The sequence below is a fragment of the Bombus huntii genome, chromosome 4, assembly GCF_024542735.1.
Source record: "Bombus huntii isolate Logan2020A chromosome 4, iyBomHunt1.1, whole genome shotgun sequence".
NCBI lineage: Eukaryota > Metazoa > Arthropoda > Insecta > Hymenoptera > Apidae > Bombus > Bombus huntii.
In genome coordinates, this window is record NC_066241.1 from 10,467,400 (window position 1) to 10,488,334 (window position 20,935).

Here is a 20,935-nt window from a genome sequence, read left to right on the forward strand (position 1 = left end):
AGAAATTATGTATACAAAATATTCACTATATAAAAGTTTAGTCCTTGATAATTGTGATATAGTGCATTCTAAATGAATATTTTGCTATTATATTGCAATATATCAATTATTATTACATAAAAATTTTCCAGCTCGTTCTATAATTAGGATTATAACTGGATTTTGTTTTTGCTATAGGTACATGACATTAGTATATTATTAAAAAATAAATAAAATATATAATCAAATACATGCTACAATGCAGTGCAATTATTGGAATTTATATATCGAATTGGAAAAATAACATTAATTCGATGAAGGCAACACATAAAAATGGTTGTATAACAATGTTGTATTAATATTCAAAGTTATAAATGACTTATGAAAACAGAAATTTGTGACATATGTTAGATATAACATTATACTACTCTGACTATAGAGTTCTGTGAAATCTTTCTGAAAATGATATATCTTAAATTTCGCAAATGAAAAGTTTGTATAAATTAACAAAATATTTGTACAATATTTTATTTTCTGTACAGGTAAGTATTATTAGTAATAAATGAATAAAGATATAAAAATGTTCTATTCTCTTTTATCTGCACAAGTGAACATAAAGAATGGTAAAAAATATAATTTTAATATGTATTACTAAAATATAATAATTGTTGTATTATTAGCAAATAAGTTTAGAAGTTAATACTGTTAAATAAAATTGAAGATATATTAATGTTTTGAAAAATATATTTATATGAGGAATATATATTTTTTTAACCCTTTACAATCCGTTGTAGATGTCGTAGCGACATTGTAAGTGGAACTAACAACTTCATTGTCACTGTTGCGGCAACATAAAAGCAATAGTTTATTCCACACATTGACGATGAATAAGAAAGCTTCAAGTAATCTGCGTAGTTTATTTTTACATTTAAATTAAAATATTCTTCATTTTTCCTTAGAAGTTTGTACTGTTACATTTCATCTATAATTGTGCGTTAAAATTATTATAATCTTTTTTTTTATTTACTCTAAAAATGAAAAAAAATGAATTTTCGGAAAGCGAAGAGGAATTCGAACTTAGGTTTTATAGTGACGATTTGGCTGAAATTAATAGTATAAATGAAAGTAGATATAGTGATACCGAGAGCGATAGTGATAGCAGTGATATAATTAATCGAAGTCGAAAAGCTCGGCCTATTGAATCGGATACCGATGATACGGGTAGCTCCACCACGGAAGAGGATGATTGGATTAGTATTACAGAGGATGGGTACAGGCCTACAAGAATAAATTATTCAATAGGACCAAAATCGACAGGACCACAAATTTCTTCTAATATTTTTGAACCTATTCAGTTTTTTAAATTATTTTTCACAAAACCACTTGTTGATGAAATAATAAAGGAAACAAATAACTATGCAAAATCTGTGTTGAATTCAAAGAATCTAACTAAAGACTCTATATGGCAAACATGGCATGATGTAAATGAAGATGAATTCTGGGCTTTCATTGGAGTCATCCTAAATATGGGTACAATGCCTATTTCTAACATGCAAGAATATTGGTCGACTAAACATAACAGTAGAATCCCTTTTTTTTCTGATATATTTACGAGAGCTCGATTCAATCAAATATTTTGGATGCTTCATTTAAAAACACCTGACTCAGGGAGCAAAAATCTTAAAACACATATACAACAAGCCAGCATTTTTTTAGACTATATAGATTCAAAATTTTCTGAGCACTTTATTCCTGGTCAAAATATTAGTTTACACGAATCAATAGTAACATTTAAAGGGAAAATTTCATTTATTACCTATAACCCTATTAAGCCAACAAAGTGGAGTATAAGAATATATGCGATGGTGGATTCTGAAACTGGTTATATCTATACTATCTTACCTTATTATGGGAGTATTACATCAGGAAATCTTATTCGTCCAGATTTACCAGTTAGCACTAGGATTCCACTGCATTTATATCAAAAGTTGTTAGATAAAATTCCAGAGGCACAGGGTTATCATATGTTTACTGATAGATATTATACCAGTATACCTTTGGCAGAAGAATTAATGAAAGTAAAATGTTATTTGACTGGTACCCTAAAACCTCATAGGAAAGATATTCCGATGTTTATTAAAAAATCAAAGTTTTCAGATAAGAAAATTTTTGTTTATAAAAAAAGAAAAATCATGTTCTTAGCCTGGAAAGACAAGAGAATTATGTCACTCTTGAGTACTTGGAATGATGCTGGAATGATAGATTCAAAAAGAATTCTGCAAGGAGGTAAAGAAGTAAACATTAGAAAGCCTAATGTAGTTGTCAGCTACACAAATTCTATGAGCAGCATAAATCAAACTAATCAATATACATCTACTTATTGTTTTTTGAGAAAGTCTCTTAAGTGGTGGAGAAAAATGTTTTTTTGGGGCATGGAGGTGTGTGTAATTAATTCATATATCATATATAAAATTGTAAAAAAAAAACAAAATGAGAAACCATTAACACATTTGAAATATGTTAAACTATTAATCGACCAACTGATTAATAATTTTCGACAAGAAAGATCTAGAGCTTCTACATCATCTTCTGAAATTAGATTAAACGGGAAACTTCATGAAATGCGTAGAGGCAAAAAAAGAGATTGTATTGTTTGCTCCAACAGACAGAAGAAAGGTGAAAGACATGAAACGAGTGAATACTGCAATACTTGCCCTGATAAACCAAGAATGCACCTTGGGGATTGTTTTTCAAGATATCATAAAATGAAGAAATATAAATAGTAGTTTTTATTTTTTGTATTGTTATATTTTTGATATTATATTTTATTAATAAAGCATAATTATAAAAATACATACATGCTTTTTTTTAGTTGTAAAACAGTTTTGAAACTTCCGCAGAAACGCAGTCGTACCATTGTAAATAATCTCGGAGTAGGTAGTAGCCCATAGTAAAAATAATTGAGTTTCTAGTAGGTCATATTAAAAATTTTTGCAACTACTACACATCAATGAAATGAAAAATGTCAATCATTTGTTACTAAAGGATTACAAAGAATTCACTAAGCATTTTAAAATATCGTTCAAACCGGTTTTTGTTTAGATTTGAGACAGAATTTCCAACAACTTCTAAAATAGTCTTAAACACACTTATAAGATTTTATACTACATATCTATTGCAAAACGACATCTTCGTCATTGACGATTGTAAAATCACAATATTGATAAACTCTGAAAAACGTTAAAGATACTTTGTTATTTTAAATATACAGTCAAGATTTAATTAATAAAGAATTTAATAAAGAAGCATATTTATGTAATCAATATGTTTTGGGTTTGTCCTACGAAGTAACAATAAGTAAGAAAATTATAAATATAATAAAGAATTGTTTAGAATTAAACTACTTTTATTTATTACCGATTAACGTTTTGTTTGTATATTTATTTTATATACTTTTTTATGTATATAACTGGAGTCATGTAAAATTTTCCCGGACAAGATGGGATCGCAAATGGAAAATATTTAAGAACTGCTGTTCTATAAACTTTTAAATTAGGAACAGAAATATTAAAAGATTAATAATTGGTTTTAATAAAGTTAAACAATATTATGTAAAGATATATCAATTAGAGATAAAAATGAATACATAAAATTATGAAAAATTTGTGAAATGAGTAAATGAAGTTAATGAAATGAAGCATAAAATTGAGAACAAAAGAAATTGGCTTTTAGTACCATCTATCGACAGAAGTAGTAAACTGCAACATTGACCGGGTTCAGAAATTCATAGTTTCGAAAGATATACATAGTTGTCTTTTTGTTTGCGTTCAGCTTGACGGTTGTACAGAACAGAGAATTTATATTTGAAAATTAAATGTAAAAGACTCAACAGCCGCTGAAAGGTCATCATAGGCCTTGCAGTCTGGTTACGTGAATATTTCGAATAAACTGAATCGACGATTTTTCTAAGAACGTTGATTCTCCTGTCAAAAGATATTCTCCTATATCTTCGTTTTGTAAGGTAGGTTCGAATTTTTAATGACGAATCCTTACGAGTATTATGTCCTGATATCTGAAATCTCTCCTGTCATAGTACAACATTTATTATATTGTTTTGTTTCTTCTACCAAAAAACGTACGCAGTGAGAAATTAATATTTACTCCGTTATATATGAAACATGTAAATCGTTAGTACTAAAATATATCATTGTGCAATAAATTTATATGCAATAAATATCATCTTCAAATTATAATTTTAATTTTTCTACAAATCATTTAATATACATCATTTTTATACCAATTATAATTACAATTAGAGAATTATAATTTCTAATCTTTTATTTCATATGTTACTTTTAAGATTTGAAAATTCAATCCATCTAGTTTACATTTTTATTATAACATGTTTATTTTAAAAATTTATTCTCCTACTCATAACTAAAAATAAAATATCTTCGAAAATTATGTAAATGTTAGCAAAAATTGCAGTTTCCAATGAACATATGAATGTATTTCATATCTTATAAATTTTATAAATTTAATGTTTCACATATTGATTATATTCATATTCATAATATATGTTTTGCTCTGGTTTCTGTAATTAAATGTCATACTTAATCAAAATATGGTCTAATGTACTACATATTTTCTATAAATTATGCAGACAGTTGTATTTAGTTTATAAAGAACTCCTTTGTAAAAAAAAAAGATAATGCAATACTTATTGGGAATTAAACCTTGCTATTAAAGTTTTTGGTAAACCATATGTTTAATAAAATAGAAATAAATATAACATGAAACAAAAATTAAAACATTTTAATTATTATCTTTATAGATTTTGAAACATGGAACAAGATACAGAATATATCAAATTACCACTAGAAGAAAGATGTGTGCATAAGGTAATATATACATATGTTCCTTTCTTGCTATAACCTTTAACATTTAGTTTAAAAAATATGACTTTTTAAATATTTCTATTCATTAATATTATTTAGTTATGGAGAGCTCGTTTGCATGGATATAAAGAATGTGTAAATACATTCCAATGTATCGATGATGAAAAATCTCCAGAGTGGAACAAGTTTTTAGGATTTATTAAAAAGTTTGTGGTAGACAGTAATGCAGTTGCTCAAGAAAAAGGATTGGAAGCAGCATTAGCTTTCATAGAAAATGCTGCGGTAGCAGGGAAGTGAGTATTGTGTATTATAATAAATGTATTAATCTATTAAAATAATTTACTATTATCTTTGTGGTGATAAAGTTTATTAATATGTATAATGTATGTTTTTTTAACATACATTGATAAACTTAACAAAATTACATACTTGTAATTTTATAGAACTGTTGGTGAAGTTATGAATGGAATAGTTACTAAATGTATTGCTGCACCTAAAGCTAAAACAAAAGAGTTAGCAGTACAAATAACACTGATGTATATAGAAATTGAAAAACATGAAGCTGTTCAGGAAGAGTTATTAAAAGGAACAGAAGCAAAAAATCCAAAAATTGTTGCTGCATGTATTTCTACTTTAACATTGGCTTTAAGGTAATTACATATTATTTGTATTATTTATTATTGTATATATTGACTGTAATAGCCAGGTGTCAAGAAAATTGTTGTTCAATATATATTATTATCTCAGTATGTAACTACTAAATTCTTAAACTTGTAGACAATTTGGACCAAAAGTAATTAATATAAAGCCTTTAATGAAGAAGATTCCTGGTTTTCTTGAAGATAGAGACAAAACTGTCAGAGATGAAGGAAAATTCATGGTTATTGAAATTTACAGGTATTGTCTTAATTTTATTTATATGAACATTACATATTACTGCATAATGAAAATGTTTTAACAAAAGTTCTATTTCTAATTTTATTTTGTAATATCTAGATGGATAGGAGCTCCTTTAAAACAACAGTTGAATACATTAAAACCAGTACAAATTACGGAATTGGAGGCAGAGTTTAATAATTTAAAAGAAGAAAAAGTCGCTCCTACTCGATTTTTGAAATCGCAAAAGCCTAAGGCGATATGTATTACAGATTCTACAAGTGATATCGGTGAAGGTAAATGGTTTTAAAATTATATATTGTAATTTTACTGTTCCTATTCATAATAAAAGATTTGTATTGTATTTAAGAGGGCAAAGATGATGGTGATAGCGTTTCTGCTCCTGACATTGATCCTTATGAATTGTTGGAACCTGTTGATATACTTTCTAAACTTCCAAAAGATTTTTATGAAAAGCTTGAAGCTAAAAAATGGCAAGAACGGAAAGAAGCCTTAGAAGCCTTAGATGCTCTCGTAAAAAATCCTAAATTGGAAAATGGTGATTATGGAGATGTTGTAAGAGCTTTGAAAAAGGTATGAGTCTCTCTGCTACTACATATTTCAATCATTTCTACTTTATTTATTTTTCAAATATTATAAACAGATCATATCCAAAGATACTAACGTATTAGTGGTTGCATTGGCTGGAAAATGTTTGGCAGGATTAGCAGGTGGTCTAAAAAAACGATTTCAACCTTATGCAACTGCGTGTTTGTCATCAATTTTGGAAAAGTTTCGTGAAAAAAAGCAAAACGTTGTGCAAGCACTTAGAGAAGCTGCAGATGCTATTTTTCTTAGTGTAAGTATAAATGAAGTATAAATAATTGTTAACTATATATATTTATTATTATATTTATTTATATGTACACAGTTTTAACATCTTTTTACTGTAGATTTAATCCAATTTTTAAATAATATATAATAAAATTTATAAAAGAATAATATGCACCTTATAAATATGCAAATAATGTTTTATGCATACATTAGGTTTCTATTGATCTTATACTAGAAGATACACTTGCTGCATTAGAGAACAAAAATCCTGCAGTAAAAGCAGAAACGGCTGCTTATTTAGCAAGATGTTTTTCACATACTCCACCACCAACTTTAAATAAAAAGCTATTAAAGGCTTATACTGGTGTACTTTTGAAAACCTTAAATGAACCAGGTATATTTTGAGATACATTGTACTATGTACTAATATATATACATGTATTAACATACATTTGTTAATATTATTACCACCAAAATCATTTGTTTTAGATCCAACTGTTCGAGATAGTTCTGCAGAAGCTCTTGGCACAGCTATGAAATTAATTGGTGAAAAATCTATGATGCCATTTCTTACGGATATAGATAATTTGAAAATGACTAAGGTATTTAAGGTCAAAAATTGTTAATTATATCCATTATAATGTTATATATATTTTTTTTCCATCTTGCTAGATAAAAGAATGCGCGGACAAAGCTGTAATTCATGTTAAAGTTCCTAGTGCACCAAAAGTAGTAGAAAGACCAAATACTGCTCCAAGTAAAATTGAATCAACAGCAAAAGCTAAAGAGCTAGACTCGAAAACGACAAAAAGACCTAATACTAGTACAACTAAAAAGCTTCCTTCTAAGAAACCATCTGCTTCTTTAACTAATTTAGGTAATCATACATAATTCTTAAAGTTTATTATTCTAATAATTTTACCGTTGCTTGATCTAGTTATCTAATCTTTATTATTTATTATAGCTGTTTCTAAAAAGTCATCTGGTACAAAACTTCAAATAGAAAAAAATTATAGTGTTGAAGAGATAGAAGAAATGGCTATTCAAATGTTACCAGCTGATATCCTTAGTGGTCTTGTTGACAGCAATTGGAAGACTCGGTTAGCTGCAGTTGAGCAACTTTTGGAGGTAATTGAAACATTTACATCTGTTTTTAATCATAAGTAAAGTACTAATATTATACTAGATGTTAAGTAACAAACAATATGTTATTTTAGTTTGTAAAGCAAATAGATCCAATGGAAATACCTATACAAGTGATTGTACGAACCTTAGCAAAGAAACCAGGTTTCAAAGATACAAATTTCCAAGTTCTAAAATTGCGATTAGAAATAGTAAAGTTTTTGGCAGAAAATTTTCCGTTTTCAACGTAAGATAATCCACGTTTAATTTTAAAGGTATATAGTAAGTCATATACGTAGTATAATTGTATTTCCTTCCAGTACTGTTTGTGAATATTGTGTCATGGACATAGCTGAAAAATTAGGTGACGCGAAAAATAACGCAGTTGCCGGCGAAACTCTTTTAGTAATAGCAGAAGCAACAAGTTTGGAATATGTGGCACAAGAAATAGTAGCATTTGCTTTTAATCAAAAAAATCCTAAAGTTCAGCAAGAAACATTAGCGTTATTATGTAGGGGTCTTATAGAATTTGGATGTGTGTAAGTAATAATTTATTTAATATAACATTCTATTCTAAATAATGTACTGTGGTTAATGTATACATATATAACTTATAATAAATATGTTTTAGTATCAATGTTAAATCCTTAATGGAAAATATAAAAAAGGCAGTTGCCGCCACAAATCCTGGTGTTCGTACTTCAGCTATTACATTATTAGGTACATTATATTTATTTATGGGTAAACCACTACTTATGTTTTTTGAGAATGAGAAACCAGCTTTACGTCAACAAATTGAACAAGAGTGTGAAAAGGTAATTTTAGTACTGTTGTAGTAAATTATTGTTTCAAAATATATGTCTTTGATAATACTTTATATAAATTAAACTTTATGTTTGTAATAATGATAATATTATGTTAATATAAATTATTATTTAATAGCACAATGGTGAGTCACCACCTGTACCAATTCGTGGGATAAAGAGCAAAAAGGATAAAACAAGCGATGATGATGAAGATGTAGAAATGGACAAAAAATCTAGTAGTAATAGTGAAACTGATATTAATAATCTTATTCCACGTGTTGATATTAGTAATCAAATTACAGAAGGTCTTCTTAATGAACTATCTGATAAAAATTGGAAGGTTAGCATTATACTTTAAGATGTGCAATTATTTGATAATCTAAATTAAATTTGTTTAAATTAGGTACGAAATGAAGGTTTACAAAAAATAAATGCCATTATATCTGAGGCAAAATTTATAAAAGGTTCTATTGGTGATTTACCACAAGGTTTGGCACTACGATTAGTTGATAGCAATAGTAAAATAGCTCAGTCAACTTTAGGGATATGTCAAGCTTTAGCTGTTGCAATGGGTCCTCCAGCAAAACAACATATTCGAGTCCTTTTCCCCGGCTTTATACAATGTTTAGGTGATAACAAAAATTGGATTAGAACTGCAGCTATTTCTTGCATAAATACATGGGGAGATCAATGTGGTTATAAAGAATTTTTTGATGGTGAAATGATTGGAGATGCTTTGAAATCTGGGTCACCACTACTTAGAGCTGAGGTTTGGGGTTGGTTAGCACAAAAATTATCATTGATTCCTACAAAACAAATACCAAAAGAAGAACTCCTTGTATGTCTTCCGTATTTGTACAATAATTTAGAGGATCGTAATTCCGATGTGCGAAAAAATGCTCAAGAAGCAGTTTTAGGATTTATGATTCATCTTTCTTATGAAGTAATGGCTAGAAATACAGAAAAACTGAAACCTGGATCACGAACAGTAGTACTTACTGCATTAGATAAATCTCGACCGAATTTGCCTATAAAACCTCTACCGAAAAAACAAGCACCAAAGGAAAATCAGAAAACTGTTAAAAGTGCTGGAGCTTTGAAAGCTGCAAAAGCAGTAGTAAAACCTAATCAAAAACAACCAACATCAAAACCTGGTAGTGCTCGTAAAAAAGATGATGATGTGGATACAAGTCCTTTATTGGCTACTAATAATTTGAAACATCAAAGAGTGATCGACGAACAAAAGTTAAAAGTCTTAAAATGGAATTTTACGACACCAAGGGAAGAATTTGTTGAACTTTTAAAAGAACTTATGACCGCTGCAAACGTAAATAAAACTTTATTAGCCAATATGTTTCATTCTGATTTTCGATATCATCTTAAAGCAATTGAGGCATTAACCGAGGTAATTATTTTAAGCATTTAACATATCAAAATCTTGTATTTATTTATTTTTGTAAATACTAATATTCTACTGTAGTGTTTTTAGTGTTTGTCATTTCAATATTTTTATTATTTTTAGGATTTGCCCGATAATAGTAAAGCATTGGTATCGAATTTAGACCTTATTCTCAAGTGGTTGACGCTACGATTTTTTGACACTAATCCTTCAGTACTATTAAAAGGTTTAGAGTATTTGAGGATGGTATTTGATTTATTAATAGAAAACCAGTATCATATGTTGGAAAATGAGGCCGCATCGTTTATTCCATATCTCATTATCAAAGTAAATTACTTCATACTTTGCTATATCAGCAATATTATTGTTTTAATAGTTGTTTCTCTCAACATATATTTTACTTGTATTAATATATATACACATATTTGTCCAGATTGGCGATCCAAAAGATGCAGTGCGTAATGGAGTTCGTGCATTATTTAAACAAATAGCATTGGTGTATCCAGTGAGCAAATTATTTTCTTATGTAATGGAAGGTTTAAAATCTAAAAATGCTCGGCAGAGAACAGGTAAATAAAGTAATTAAAAAATATAGAAATCGTGATTAGCAAATGCTAAATAATTGTTCTACTTTTAGAATGCTTAGATCAACTTGGTTCTCTTATTGAAAATTATGGATTGTCAGTTTGCCAACCATCTACATCTGTGGCACTAAAAGAAATTGCCAAACAAATAGCAGATCGTGATAATTCTGTTCGAAATGCTGCTTTAAATTGCATTGTTCAAGCATATTTTCTTCAAGGGGAACGAATATACAAACTTATTGGTCAGGTAATGATTTTATAATTGTTTTTGTATAATTATGATGTTTCACTAATTTATTGATTTTTAGATATCTGAAAAAGATCAATCATTATTGGATGAGCGTATTAAAAGAGCTGCTAAAAATTACCCAGTAAAATTGGCTTCTGCCAATAGACTTTCAACACCTTCAAATGCAACACCTATTCCTTCTAATGAAGATGTTAAAAGTTCTAATGAAGAATATGAAGAAGAAAATGATGAAATACCTGAATCACCACAGCCACCTGTACCACCTCAATCTAATGAACTGTAAGTGTAATGCAATAGTTTTATATATATTTCTGCACATTAAAACTTATTTTTAACAACATTTCCATATAAAAGCATTTATTTTATGTATTATAATTTTTATGTCGTGACATTAATTATATCACAGATATTTAATGCCATTCCTTTTGATATTATTATTAAATTGCTAATATAATTAAACAAAACATCTTTAATACTATATATTTTTTGTAACCATATCTTATTATTTCTTTTTTGTTAATTATTTTTGTTTGTACGAATCTGCTTTTAATATTTCCAGGCCACATGTAACAGAGACTACAAATGTACCAACAGACTCTTATGAAACTAATGAACCTCTTTCAAACATTTCATCTCCAAATCATGATGAAGATGATATTAAAACGTTTGTGCTTCTTGTGATTTGTTTTTAGTGTGCTGTATATGTATGGTGGCGGGTATATGAGAAATAACAAGCAATCGCATGTTTAGTTGGTTATTTTATTTTCAGCGTAGTAGTATAAGTTTATTTGAGATCACTATTGCATATACATATTTTTGATCATAATGATCATATCAATTTTATAAAAGATAATATACATTAGAATAAATTTCGTGGTTTGAAACTGGTTCAATGTTGTTAAAGTGATAAAACAATCTAAGAGTAATGTCCTATATAGATTAGATTTATATGTAGTAAATACTGCAATAAGTATAGTAAATGTAGTATTAATATGATTTTACACAATTTTTACATAATTTTAATTTTTAGAAATTCTCCAACTTCGACACAACCAAAAGTTTCAGGTCCATTTGGACTTGACATGGACTTTTTACAAAGAATTGAATTAAATGCACCTGTAAAGTATAGTAATCCTGTTCTGGTAGAAATTGATTTAACAGATCTAAATGAAAATCCCACAACAAACGCAATGAATATACATAAAGTACCGTAAGTAATTATTATCATCTCTTGTTACATTTTCTAATTATTAGTAATAGAAGGCATATTTAATAATTTTCTTTGTTTCATGTTTTTGTATAAAGTTAAATCTAATATAGAAGCTATCAAAGTGACTTGTTTGAAATGTTAGATTTTAATTAAAAAAATTTTTGTAGAGTTATTCCTATGTCTCCTCCGAAATTATTAGTATCAAAATCTGCATCAATGACGCAGCAGCAGCTGGGTACTGGTAATACTAGCAAAGAGGAAAGTCTTGAACGTAAAATTCTTGCAATGGCTAGTTTAGATTTGGCTGTTGCAATACAATCAATGAACAGCATCGATAATGTCCGTATTTAGAATATACATGTTTGTGTATTAAGTTATATATATTATATTTGTAATTTTTAATTATTTTGTAGCTGATAAAATCTCATCAAATTTTGAGTTTACAATCTAAGGAAGATAAATTTATTGGTTCGATAAATATGCAATTAAAACTTTTGCAAACTTATCCTTTACAACAAGGAGGTGCAGATATATCTAAAGGGTTTAGAAATACATTTATGGTTTTATTAGCGGTAAGAATTAATTATATAATACGTATAAGATAGTAACGATATACATTGCATTTATTGTGGAACTATCTACAGTTTTACGATACTGGGATTCTTGGAAAGAACGTTCCATTAATACATCTGAAAGAACTTGTGGATCAAATGATCAGCTTATTAGCAGAGAACAAACTAAATCATTTACACCAGGCAGAAGCATATTATCGCGTTATTAACAACATTGTTTGTAAAATAATAGACAACTCAAATCATACTACTATTATATGGTAATAATCTTAAAAATTTTATTTAGTAATGTATGTTGACGTTGATAATAGTGTTGATGACAGTTGTTATACATATATTTAAAATATCCTTATTAAAGTATTAAATATAACTAATTCATTCATTTTTTTTAATGCTAAGTGTTTTAATAAAATTACTTCATGGATGTGCTGAATCTGCTGCTCCATCCAAATATGAGGAACTAGTAATGAAGTGTTTATGGAAGATAGTGAAAACAATCCCTAATTGGGCTGCAGATTTAGATTATGACACTATTCTTTTAGAAGTACATCGGTTCCTTAAGGTAACAGTTTTTTTGCTGTAAACATTTTATATGTGCCATCTATAATAAAGATTCTTTTTTCTTCTTTTTAAATATGTATATTTTACAGGATTATCCAAGTATATGGTGGAAAAAACGAAAATCTGATACTCCATTACGTACAATTAAGACAATTCTTCATAGCATGACCCGTGTAAAAGGCAGTACCATACTCAGTCACTTAACACGAATAAATAATACAAATGAATCAGAATTACAGAATTATCTTATTAGGCTAATTGCGGTTAGTAAATTAGATATTATGAGATATTGAATCTTATGAAATACATAAAATTTTAATTTCTGATAATAATGTTTAATAGACATTTAAGCCAGATGAAATTAATAGCAACCCCAAAAGTGCTCTAAAATCCAGCAGTGCGGGAAAAGCTCAAGAACATTTGTCGAAATTTACGCATCAACAGTTGTCAGAAATATTTAAAAAGATTGGATCTAAAGAACATACAAAAGAAGTATGTATATCGATAAATAATATATTTATTTTTTAATGGATAACTAGATAATATATTTCAATTATCTAGTAGCTAATGTTTTGATACTTATACTTAATAAGTATACTTATTTTGTACAGGGTTTAATGCAGCTTTACGATTTTAAACTTCAATATCCTGAAGCGGATGTACAACCTTTCTTGGTAAAATCTCATCAATTCTTTCAAGACTTTATAGAGCAAGGATTAAGAGATATTGATCAAGCACGAAAAAATCAAAATCTTATAACACAAACTAATAACCAGTACTCAACAGGTAAATACTTATAATGTGAAATACTAATCAAATTACTTATTATTACTTTACGTAAATAATTTGCTTCAGAAATAGCCGAATCCGCTAGTTCGGAAGAAAAAAGCCTAATGGATCCATTGCATAGGCTCGAAAAACTTCGATTATCTGAAGCACAATGTAGAACTACTAACCAGCCAAGTCCAACATGAATTAACTCTTATTAATTCTTACTAAGTAAGAAAGAAGGAATTACATATGAATAATAGTTTAAGAATTTATTAAAAATTTTAGCTTGCATTTCAAGAATATAAAATAAAATATACAGAGTGTTTAGTGAAAATGGTTTTGAGACTTAAGGAAGATATATAAAGAAAGAATTTTTTGGCCTAAAATGTAATTTTGTATCCTTTCATGAGGTTACTTATTCGTAATAAATAATATAATGAAATCATAGCAATGAATAAAAATAATACAAAATGTAAATACTTTAAAATATACATTGGCTTATGATTCACAGATGTGAATGTGTAGAACACATTGAACATATTTTTGAAATGAAAATAAATATTAGTATTTTAATAGTTTCTTTGTTAATATTACGATTTTATGTTACAATACAGTTTTTCTTTAAACTTTTCTTTGTTGGGCTTTCAAAAATTCTTAATTCTTTCATTTACATTTAATGTGTTTTTAAGAGATTCATTCATATTACTAAATACTAGTAAATACAAAATTACATTTTGTACTAAAATTGATTTTGATGTTTCTGATGACTCCTCTCAATGAGCTCTTAATGAGTTCATATATTTTTAAATATTTTCTTTATACATCCTGTATATTGTATATAACAATCATGATTCATAAAGTAGAATTCGGAATTAAAGCGATTAAAAATATTCTTTCTGATTTACGTCTTTAAATTAATTTTATATAAAGAAAATATTAATGATATATATTTTATTATGTGCATTATCTATATGAACAGATAAATTCTATTTTACAGGGTTGCAGTGCTTAAATAACTGGATTAAGAACCAATAATACACACAATACAATATGAAGTAAATAGTACATAGACCAGAAAGAATAATCGTCGTACCTAATGTACGTAATGTTACGCTATTCAGTGCAACATTAACTGTAGCATTTATGTCTTGATTTTCTCAGTAACTACATATGTGTTATAATGCTAATTATCAGGAGTTTATGTGTTACAACTCTTAAAATAATTGCTAACATGTTATAGTACTCGTATTTATCAACATTTGGGAAAGATAATTAAGCTATAAGAAGCTAGTATTATGCTCTCTTTAGACTGATTTTACACAGAATCGATTTATATTTCGTTATTTCTTTTAAAATAAATCCACTCATTAATGTATATCGTTGATCTATATTTATAAAAGAAATATTACATGTCTTTGTTATTTAATTAATTAAAACTTAATAGTACTACACATAAGAAGCATGTTTCTTCATATTTATAATCCCGGTATACGAATGTAGATTTAATACGTTAATTTTTCATAATAAAAGAACATAGTATTAGCGAAATAATGATAATAATAATTATTATAAAATAATAGTAACTTAATATATCTACAAAAATTTCTGGAAGAATTTATGTAGTGTAAGTAGAGTGTGTATATATTCTAACTTAAAGTATTCAATAAAATAGCTTATAATAATTCTACTTATTATTTTTACACTATACACCGTTGTTTAGTGCTTGATATGTCGTATCATTTAATCTTACAACAATTTTATTCACATGAGTAATTATTTATATCAATATAATTTCAAGCATAATGTACAAATTATATACATAAGTACTTTTTAGGTAAAAATGTAGTGTATATTATGATTTTTACTATCTCATCACACAATCTGTACACAAATATGGAAAATATGTACATTATCTCATAGCAAAATATATTTTATGACATATAGGTATATAAACACTGTATACTGTTTTCATACATCTTCCGTAGGTGTGATAAAAAGTGCTGTTAAAGCAAATAGTAGAAATACCAATCCACCAATTATGGTCACTATAAATAATAAAAATAGTCCCAATTTGTTATTCCTTTTAAATTCTATTACAGTATCATTAATATTTAGTGATTTACATATACATATATAACCTATACAAGTAGAAATATTATCTATTTTTTAATATAGAAAAGTATACTTTACCTGTTCGTACTGAAATTCTCTGAGCTATCATCCTCCCCCCTAATACTGCTAATCCTGTACAAAATGAATGTCCTAATATTCCACCTATTACAACTCCATAAACATTCTAGAAATAATAAATTTTTCTTTCTTTATAATTAGGGTTCAACATTGTTCTATACATGTTATAAAGCCAAATATTAAATATAAATGTCACCTCTCTTGCTGCAAGTATAATAGTTGTAAGCTGTGAGCGATCACCCCATTCTGCAAGAAATGTTAATGTAAATGCTTGAAGGAATATCCTAGAGAGGAGCATCAGTGCACTAATTTTTGTTGCTTTTCTTATAACACCAGTTTCTGGATCTTGTACTAAAGTGCTTGCAGTTTCCTTTTCATACTGAAAGTGATGATATTTAAAAATTATTTAATTCCTGCAAAAACGTTAAAGGAATAGTTTCAAAACAATTATTCTATAAAATCTAATGAAAATTGCTTATAACTATTTATATTTTTAATATTGATACCTCATCTTCTCGTTTCCTTAAATCAGATTGCACTTCTTCTAATTCTTCTTGTGCCTCAGTTGCAGACATCTTATAACCATCCCGTAGCATTTTCAAACCAAATAAAGCAAAAAGAGCAGTAGAAATGTAGTATGTATAAACACTAGGAATTATGGTTGCAGCATATCCAAAAATGACTGAAGATCAGAAAGAAAGACAACTATTATATAATATACATATAATGTTTTGATTATTTTATAAATACCATAATATTGTTGAATATACTACTAAAAACAATTCTAGTAAATGTGTTATACTGTATATAGCTTTTATATTATGGTGTTCTACCACATTCCAATCAAATATGTAAAAAATGTTAAAATTCGTAGATTGAGTATGGAAATCTTATTGTAAAATCTATTTGCTCTTTGAATTTGAATTTCTTGTCTCTTTACTTGGAAAATAAATAAAATCTGTAATCTAGATAAAACCTATTAATAATATTAAAATACTTAAGTTCAGGATTGAATTGGGTTTATTACAAATCCATATAATACTTAAAGTTACAAGAGAAGTAACAAGATTATCAAAACATACTGTGTAATCATGTGCTAAAATGTAAAAATGTTTTGGGTATCTTTTATACAGGTAATCAGATATCGGATAACAGAATGCAAACTTCATTATATATCATAGATAAAATTACATGGAATATTTAGTTATATGAATTTTTGTAACAATTTTCAAATGCCACACTCATATTTAGAATAGGTCCTAGATATTATTGGATAATAGAAAAAGTTGTCTAATCAAACTTTTACATATAACAATACCTGAAAGGAGAGTCATCAAAGCCAGTGCACTAATTGCTCCTATAAAAACTGTCAATCTTGGATGTTTCATTGCCATAATAGCAGCGATAAAGAAAGTTTTGTCGCCCAATTCAGAAACAACGATGACAGACAAAGAAGCTATAAATGCATGTATAAAACCAAGGTTATCCTTGGTTTGTGGTGACATTGCATCTTCAGGTCTCTAGTATTTATTAGAAACATTAATACGTGTAAGTTCATATTATTTAATACAGATAAATTGAATTATAAATATTTACCATAGACGTCATTATCATTTGAAATCTACTATCATATATAGGTTCACTTTCACTTAATACTGTAGATAAAAAAAAACAGTTTATTACACATATATATAAAAAATACTCGCTTGTTGATAGAGATCGAATAAAGCCCATTGTTTTTAATTTATAATAATAATACTAGGAGTTTTAACTTCAACTTTTTTAGTGTTGAACACGTTATCAGTACATGGAACATACGCACGGTGAAGTACGGATACTTATATTATCTAATGTTTCACGTTGCAGATTCTATATTGTGAAATTTACACAATATTCGTGACGGATATTTAATGTTTCGAAAATTGATCACTCATCAAATGAAAATATTTGATACAAATATACTATGTATCTCATGTATTTTATAAGAATTAATATTTAAACATATTAAATTCTCAAAAGTTTGAGTTACAATTTTCAAACTACTATTTATTTCATGAAACATATATGTATTTGTAGGACTTGAACATTAGAATTATACACCTAGAAAACATTAATCTGACAGATGTCGCTGAACAACAAATGAAGTTAGAAAGAGGGAATGGTTCTATAGAAATGAATAAATATTAAATTTAACAATGTATGCACATACATATATGATTTAAGACAAGAATAGTTGTTTAGTTGTCACAAATATTTAAAGTGCATTTTGAAATTTATATTACATAAACATAGGCTTAATGTTTTGTTGAATATAATGTCATCCTGTCTTCTTAAGACCATTTAAATGGTTTATTTTTGGCGCGAATTCAGCTTATTTGAGAAATACATGTGCAACTCAGAGGTCACCACAATCATAAATCAGTGCATATTGAAATGACAGTTTAGTGTAATGTACACTATTTTAAGATTTCATAACCTCTAGAAATATGAGTAATGAAAATAAACATAAGTTATTTTGTTGTGATCATAATAAAAACAGATAAGAAATGGATCACGAAGAAGAATTTCTTAATACGTTTTTTGCTCAAGTTGCTCAATTGTGTACTGACAAAGCTAAAGAATTAGTTGTAAGTAATTACTATAAAGTATATACAAATTTACTAGTAACGTAAAATAAAAATCTGGCTGATTTAATACAATTGAATGTATATTTATAATATGTATAGCTTTTACAAACTTTAGTGTTAACGTTTCCATACATTAACATAACATACATTACTGCAGAATATGAAAGATGAAATATACAAATCCATAAATGAAATTGTGATAATATTCTACAAATTTAGATATATAAATTCAACATTTTTTATTTAATTCTTAAGAAAATTTTAAATTGAGAACTAATTACTATCTTCTAATAATTTAGAAATGCATATTTAATCATTAATTCCAGGAAAAGGAACGTGGATCATGTCGTCAAACACAAATGGGCCCATGGGGAATGTTACTTATGCATTTACCACAAATAGCAGTAGCAGAACATTCATATGCAGATCTAGGTTTCCTTCATACTAAAAATAAAGGATTTTTGCGGAAAGATGTAAATATGTTAATGTTTATTTTAATATAATATAAAAATAAATAATAACATTTAATTAATATCTATTATTACGTGTTTCTCTAGAACTCATTAAGAACAGTATACGAATCTTTGAAATCTGATCTAAAAAGGGTAGAGGAAATGACTAGAGGAACCAATTCAATTGGTGCAACAGTTGCTGAGGTTTCTAATCAACTGTGTCAATATATTACTGCGAAAATACAACTGATAGATTTGTTAGTATATTGTTACTTTAATTTGTAGTTAAATATCTCATATAATATTATTCTATTACAGTTATGAAAAAATGTACAATATGAGTATCAATAGCAAGACTATGAAATATCAGGAATTATTACAATGCATTGAAGGAATAGTAGAAATTCATTCCTTGTCTTGTTCGCATCTAGCACTAACTGCTATTAAAGCAAGTTTAACGTAAGTACAAATCAAAATAAAATATTAGAATTAAAAACTGGAAATTGTGGTTATTATTTATTCTTCTTGAAATTAAGACATGCTTTGATTAGTTTAGAGTGCGAAATATTAGTGCAATTAACAAAGGCACAAGTTGAACTTCAACATTGGAGATTTTTATCAACATTAATGGCTCTGTATGGTGCACAGACACGAATGTCAGCTTGGGAGAGAACTTTACAAAGTAAAGAGGTAAGTGATATAGATAAGATAACGAAGGAAAAAGATAAATATTTTTAATTAATTAACATATTTTTAGTCATGGAAACTGGGTTTCAGTGCCTCATTTTTAAAAGCAAATCAACAACCAGCATTGTATCAATGGTTAGTGAAACTACGTAGTAGCATATTAGCTAAGTGCTCTTTATATTTTCATACTACTTTAAGTCAGCAGGCTAGTCCAGGAGAAATGAGAAGTATCATGAGCAAGCAAAATGTGGACTACTACCATAAGTAAAACGTTTTTAATTATTTCAATTAAAAGTTATTGAATGAGTATTGATATACATTTTTATTTTAGAATACAAAGCTTTCAACGTAAACACGACGTCCTCGCGGTCTTAATAATATTTGACTCTAGGGGAGTAGAAGATGCAGGTCTGGGTTACAGACATCCACGTAGAGAACCAAATACTTCTGAGCAATTCCCTGTTGTTCTTAGTTGTCCTAGCGTGAGTCTATATAAATTATAAATGATTGGCAAAAAGATAAATGTAATACGTTGTAGCAGTATTAATATTCACTAAATTTTGTTTTCTAAAAAAAATATTACCTTTTAGGTATTTGTACAAAAGCCATCAATTCACTTAGATAACATACAAAAACGAATTAAAGAACGACATACGGAACTTCTTGCTATGGATAAGATTATATATTATAAAAATGTAAAAGTATGTTAATAGAAGCGCTTTTTGATAAATTTTATATTTTAATACAAATTGATTTTCTTTTAGGATATATGTACATATGCCATGTACAATACCGATCCTAGAATGACTTTAGTCACTGTATCTGAAAATGGTAAACAAAAAGACAAAGAAGCTCACATAGCATCATTTATGACAGACTTATGTGTGCAAATTAGGTGTAATAAAATATATGAGTCGTTAAAATTATCAAAATGAGGAATCACATATATACGTATAAAAATGTTAAAATACCACCAAAGATTATAAGAAGAAAAAGAATCAAAAGTTATTTAAATAATAACATGGAACATGTTGTATGTTAATAAAATTTTTATTGCTCGGTTATGTACTATATTATTTATTTCTGAAGTAAAACTTATAATTTATTTTTAGTTAAG

At 27.5% G+C, this 20,935-nt stretch overlaps 4 protein-coding genes across 7 annotated transcripts; 3 read left to right on the top strand and 1 right to left on the bottom strand.

Annotated features, from left to right (window-relative positions):
* Positions 1-1,013: 1,013 nt before the first annotated feature.
* Positions 1,014-2,930, top strand: LOC126864557 (piggyBac transposable element-derived protein 4-like). Its single transcript, XM_050616011.1, has 3 exons — positions 1,014-2,076; positions 2,182-2,761; positions 2,852-2,930. Exons 1-3 carry the CDS (start codon positions 1,014-1,016, stop codon positions 2,928-2,930), a joined length of 1,722 nt encoding a protein of 573 aa, XP_050471968.1.
* An 820-nt stretch (positions 2,931-3,750) lies between these two features.
* Positions 3,751-15,272, top strand: LOC126865063 (protein mini spindles). Its single transcript, XM_050617140.1, has 31 exons — positions 3,751-4,000; positions 4,814-4,880; positions 4,977-5,170; positions 5,321-5,527; positions 5,655-5,774; positions 5,874-6,049; positions 6,124-6,347; positions 6,418-6,612; positions 6,801-6,981; positions 7,077-7,189; positions 7,260-7,464; positions 7,552-7,715; positions 7,805-7,956; positions 8,030-8,248; positions 8,341-8,524; positions 8,652-8,855; positions 8,919-9,920; positions 10,038-10,241; positions 10,348-10,483; positions 10,552-10,745; positions 10,807-11,027; positions 11,779-11,958; positions 12,126-12,297; positions 12,372-12,530; positions 12,603-12,790; positions 12,930-13,092; positions 13,181-13,354; positions 13,434-13,583; positions 13,703-13,877; positions 13,947-14,090; positions 14,860-15,272. Exons 2-30 carry the CDS (start codon positions 4,824-4,826, stop codon positions 14,063-14,065), a joined length of 5,832 nt encoding a protein of 1,943 aa, XP_050473097.1. The 5' UTR covers positions 3,751-4,000; positions 4,814-4,823; the 3' UTR covers positions 14,066-14,090; positions 14,860-15,272.
* Positions 15,273-15,531: 259 nt separating this feature from the next.
* LOC126865069 (transmembrane protein 165) lies at positions 15,532-18,131 on the bottom strand. The gene is made up of 6 exons (XM_050617154.1): positions 17,649-18,131; positions 17,371-17,572; positions 16,559-16,734; positions 16,249-16,431; positions 16,053-16,158; positions 15,532-15,907 (listed from the first exon to the last, which is right to left on the bottom strand). Exons 1-6 carry the CDS (start codon positions 17,784-17,786, stop codon positions 15,831-15,833), a joined length of 882 nt encoding a protein of 293 aa, XP_050473111.1. The 5' UTR covers positions 17,787-18,131; the 3' UTR covers positions 15,532-15,830.
* A 284-nt stretch (positions 18,132-18,415) lies between these two features.
* On the top strand, positions 18,416-20,882 carry LOC126865067 (KICSTOR subunit 2-like). 4 transcript variants are annotated; one of them, XM_050617150.1, is made up of 10 exons: positions 18,416-18,679; positions 19,006-19,152; positions 19,237-19,388; positions 19,450-19,590; positions 19,668-19,821; positions 19,889-19,953; positions 20,017-20,082; positions 20,150-20,300; positions 20,409-20,519; positions 20,583-20,882. In XM_050617150.1, exons 1-10 carry the CDS (start codon positions 18,599-18,601, stop codon positions 20,751-20,753), a joined length of 1,239 nt encoding a protein of 412 aa, XP_050473107.1. In that variant the 5' UTR covers positions 18,416-18,598; the 3' UTR covers positions 20,754-20,882. The 4 variants fall into 4 exon arrangements, with proteins under 4 accessions (XP_050473107.1, XP_050473105.1, XP_050473104.1 ...); XM_050617148.1 differs by having other exon boundaries at positions 18,420-18,679; positions 19,889-20,082; positions 20,409-20,513; XM_050617147.1 differs by having other exon boundaries at positions 18,421-18,679; positions 19,889-20,082.
* The last annotated feature ends 53 nt before the right edge of the window (positions 20,883-20,935 follow it).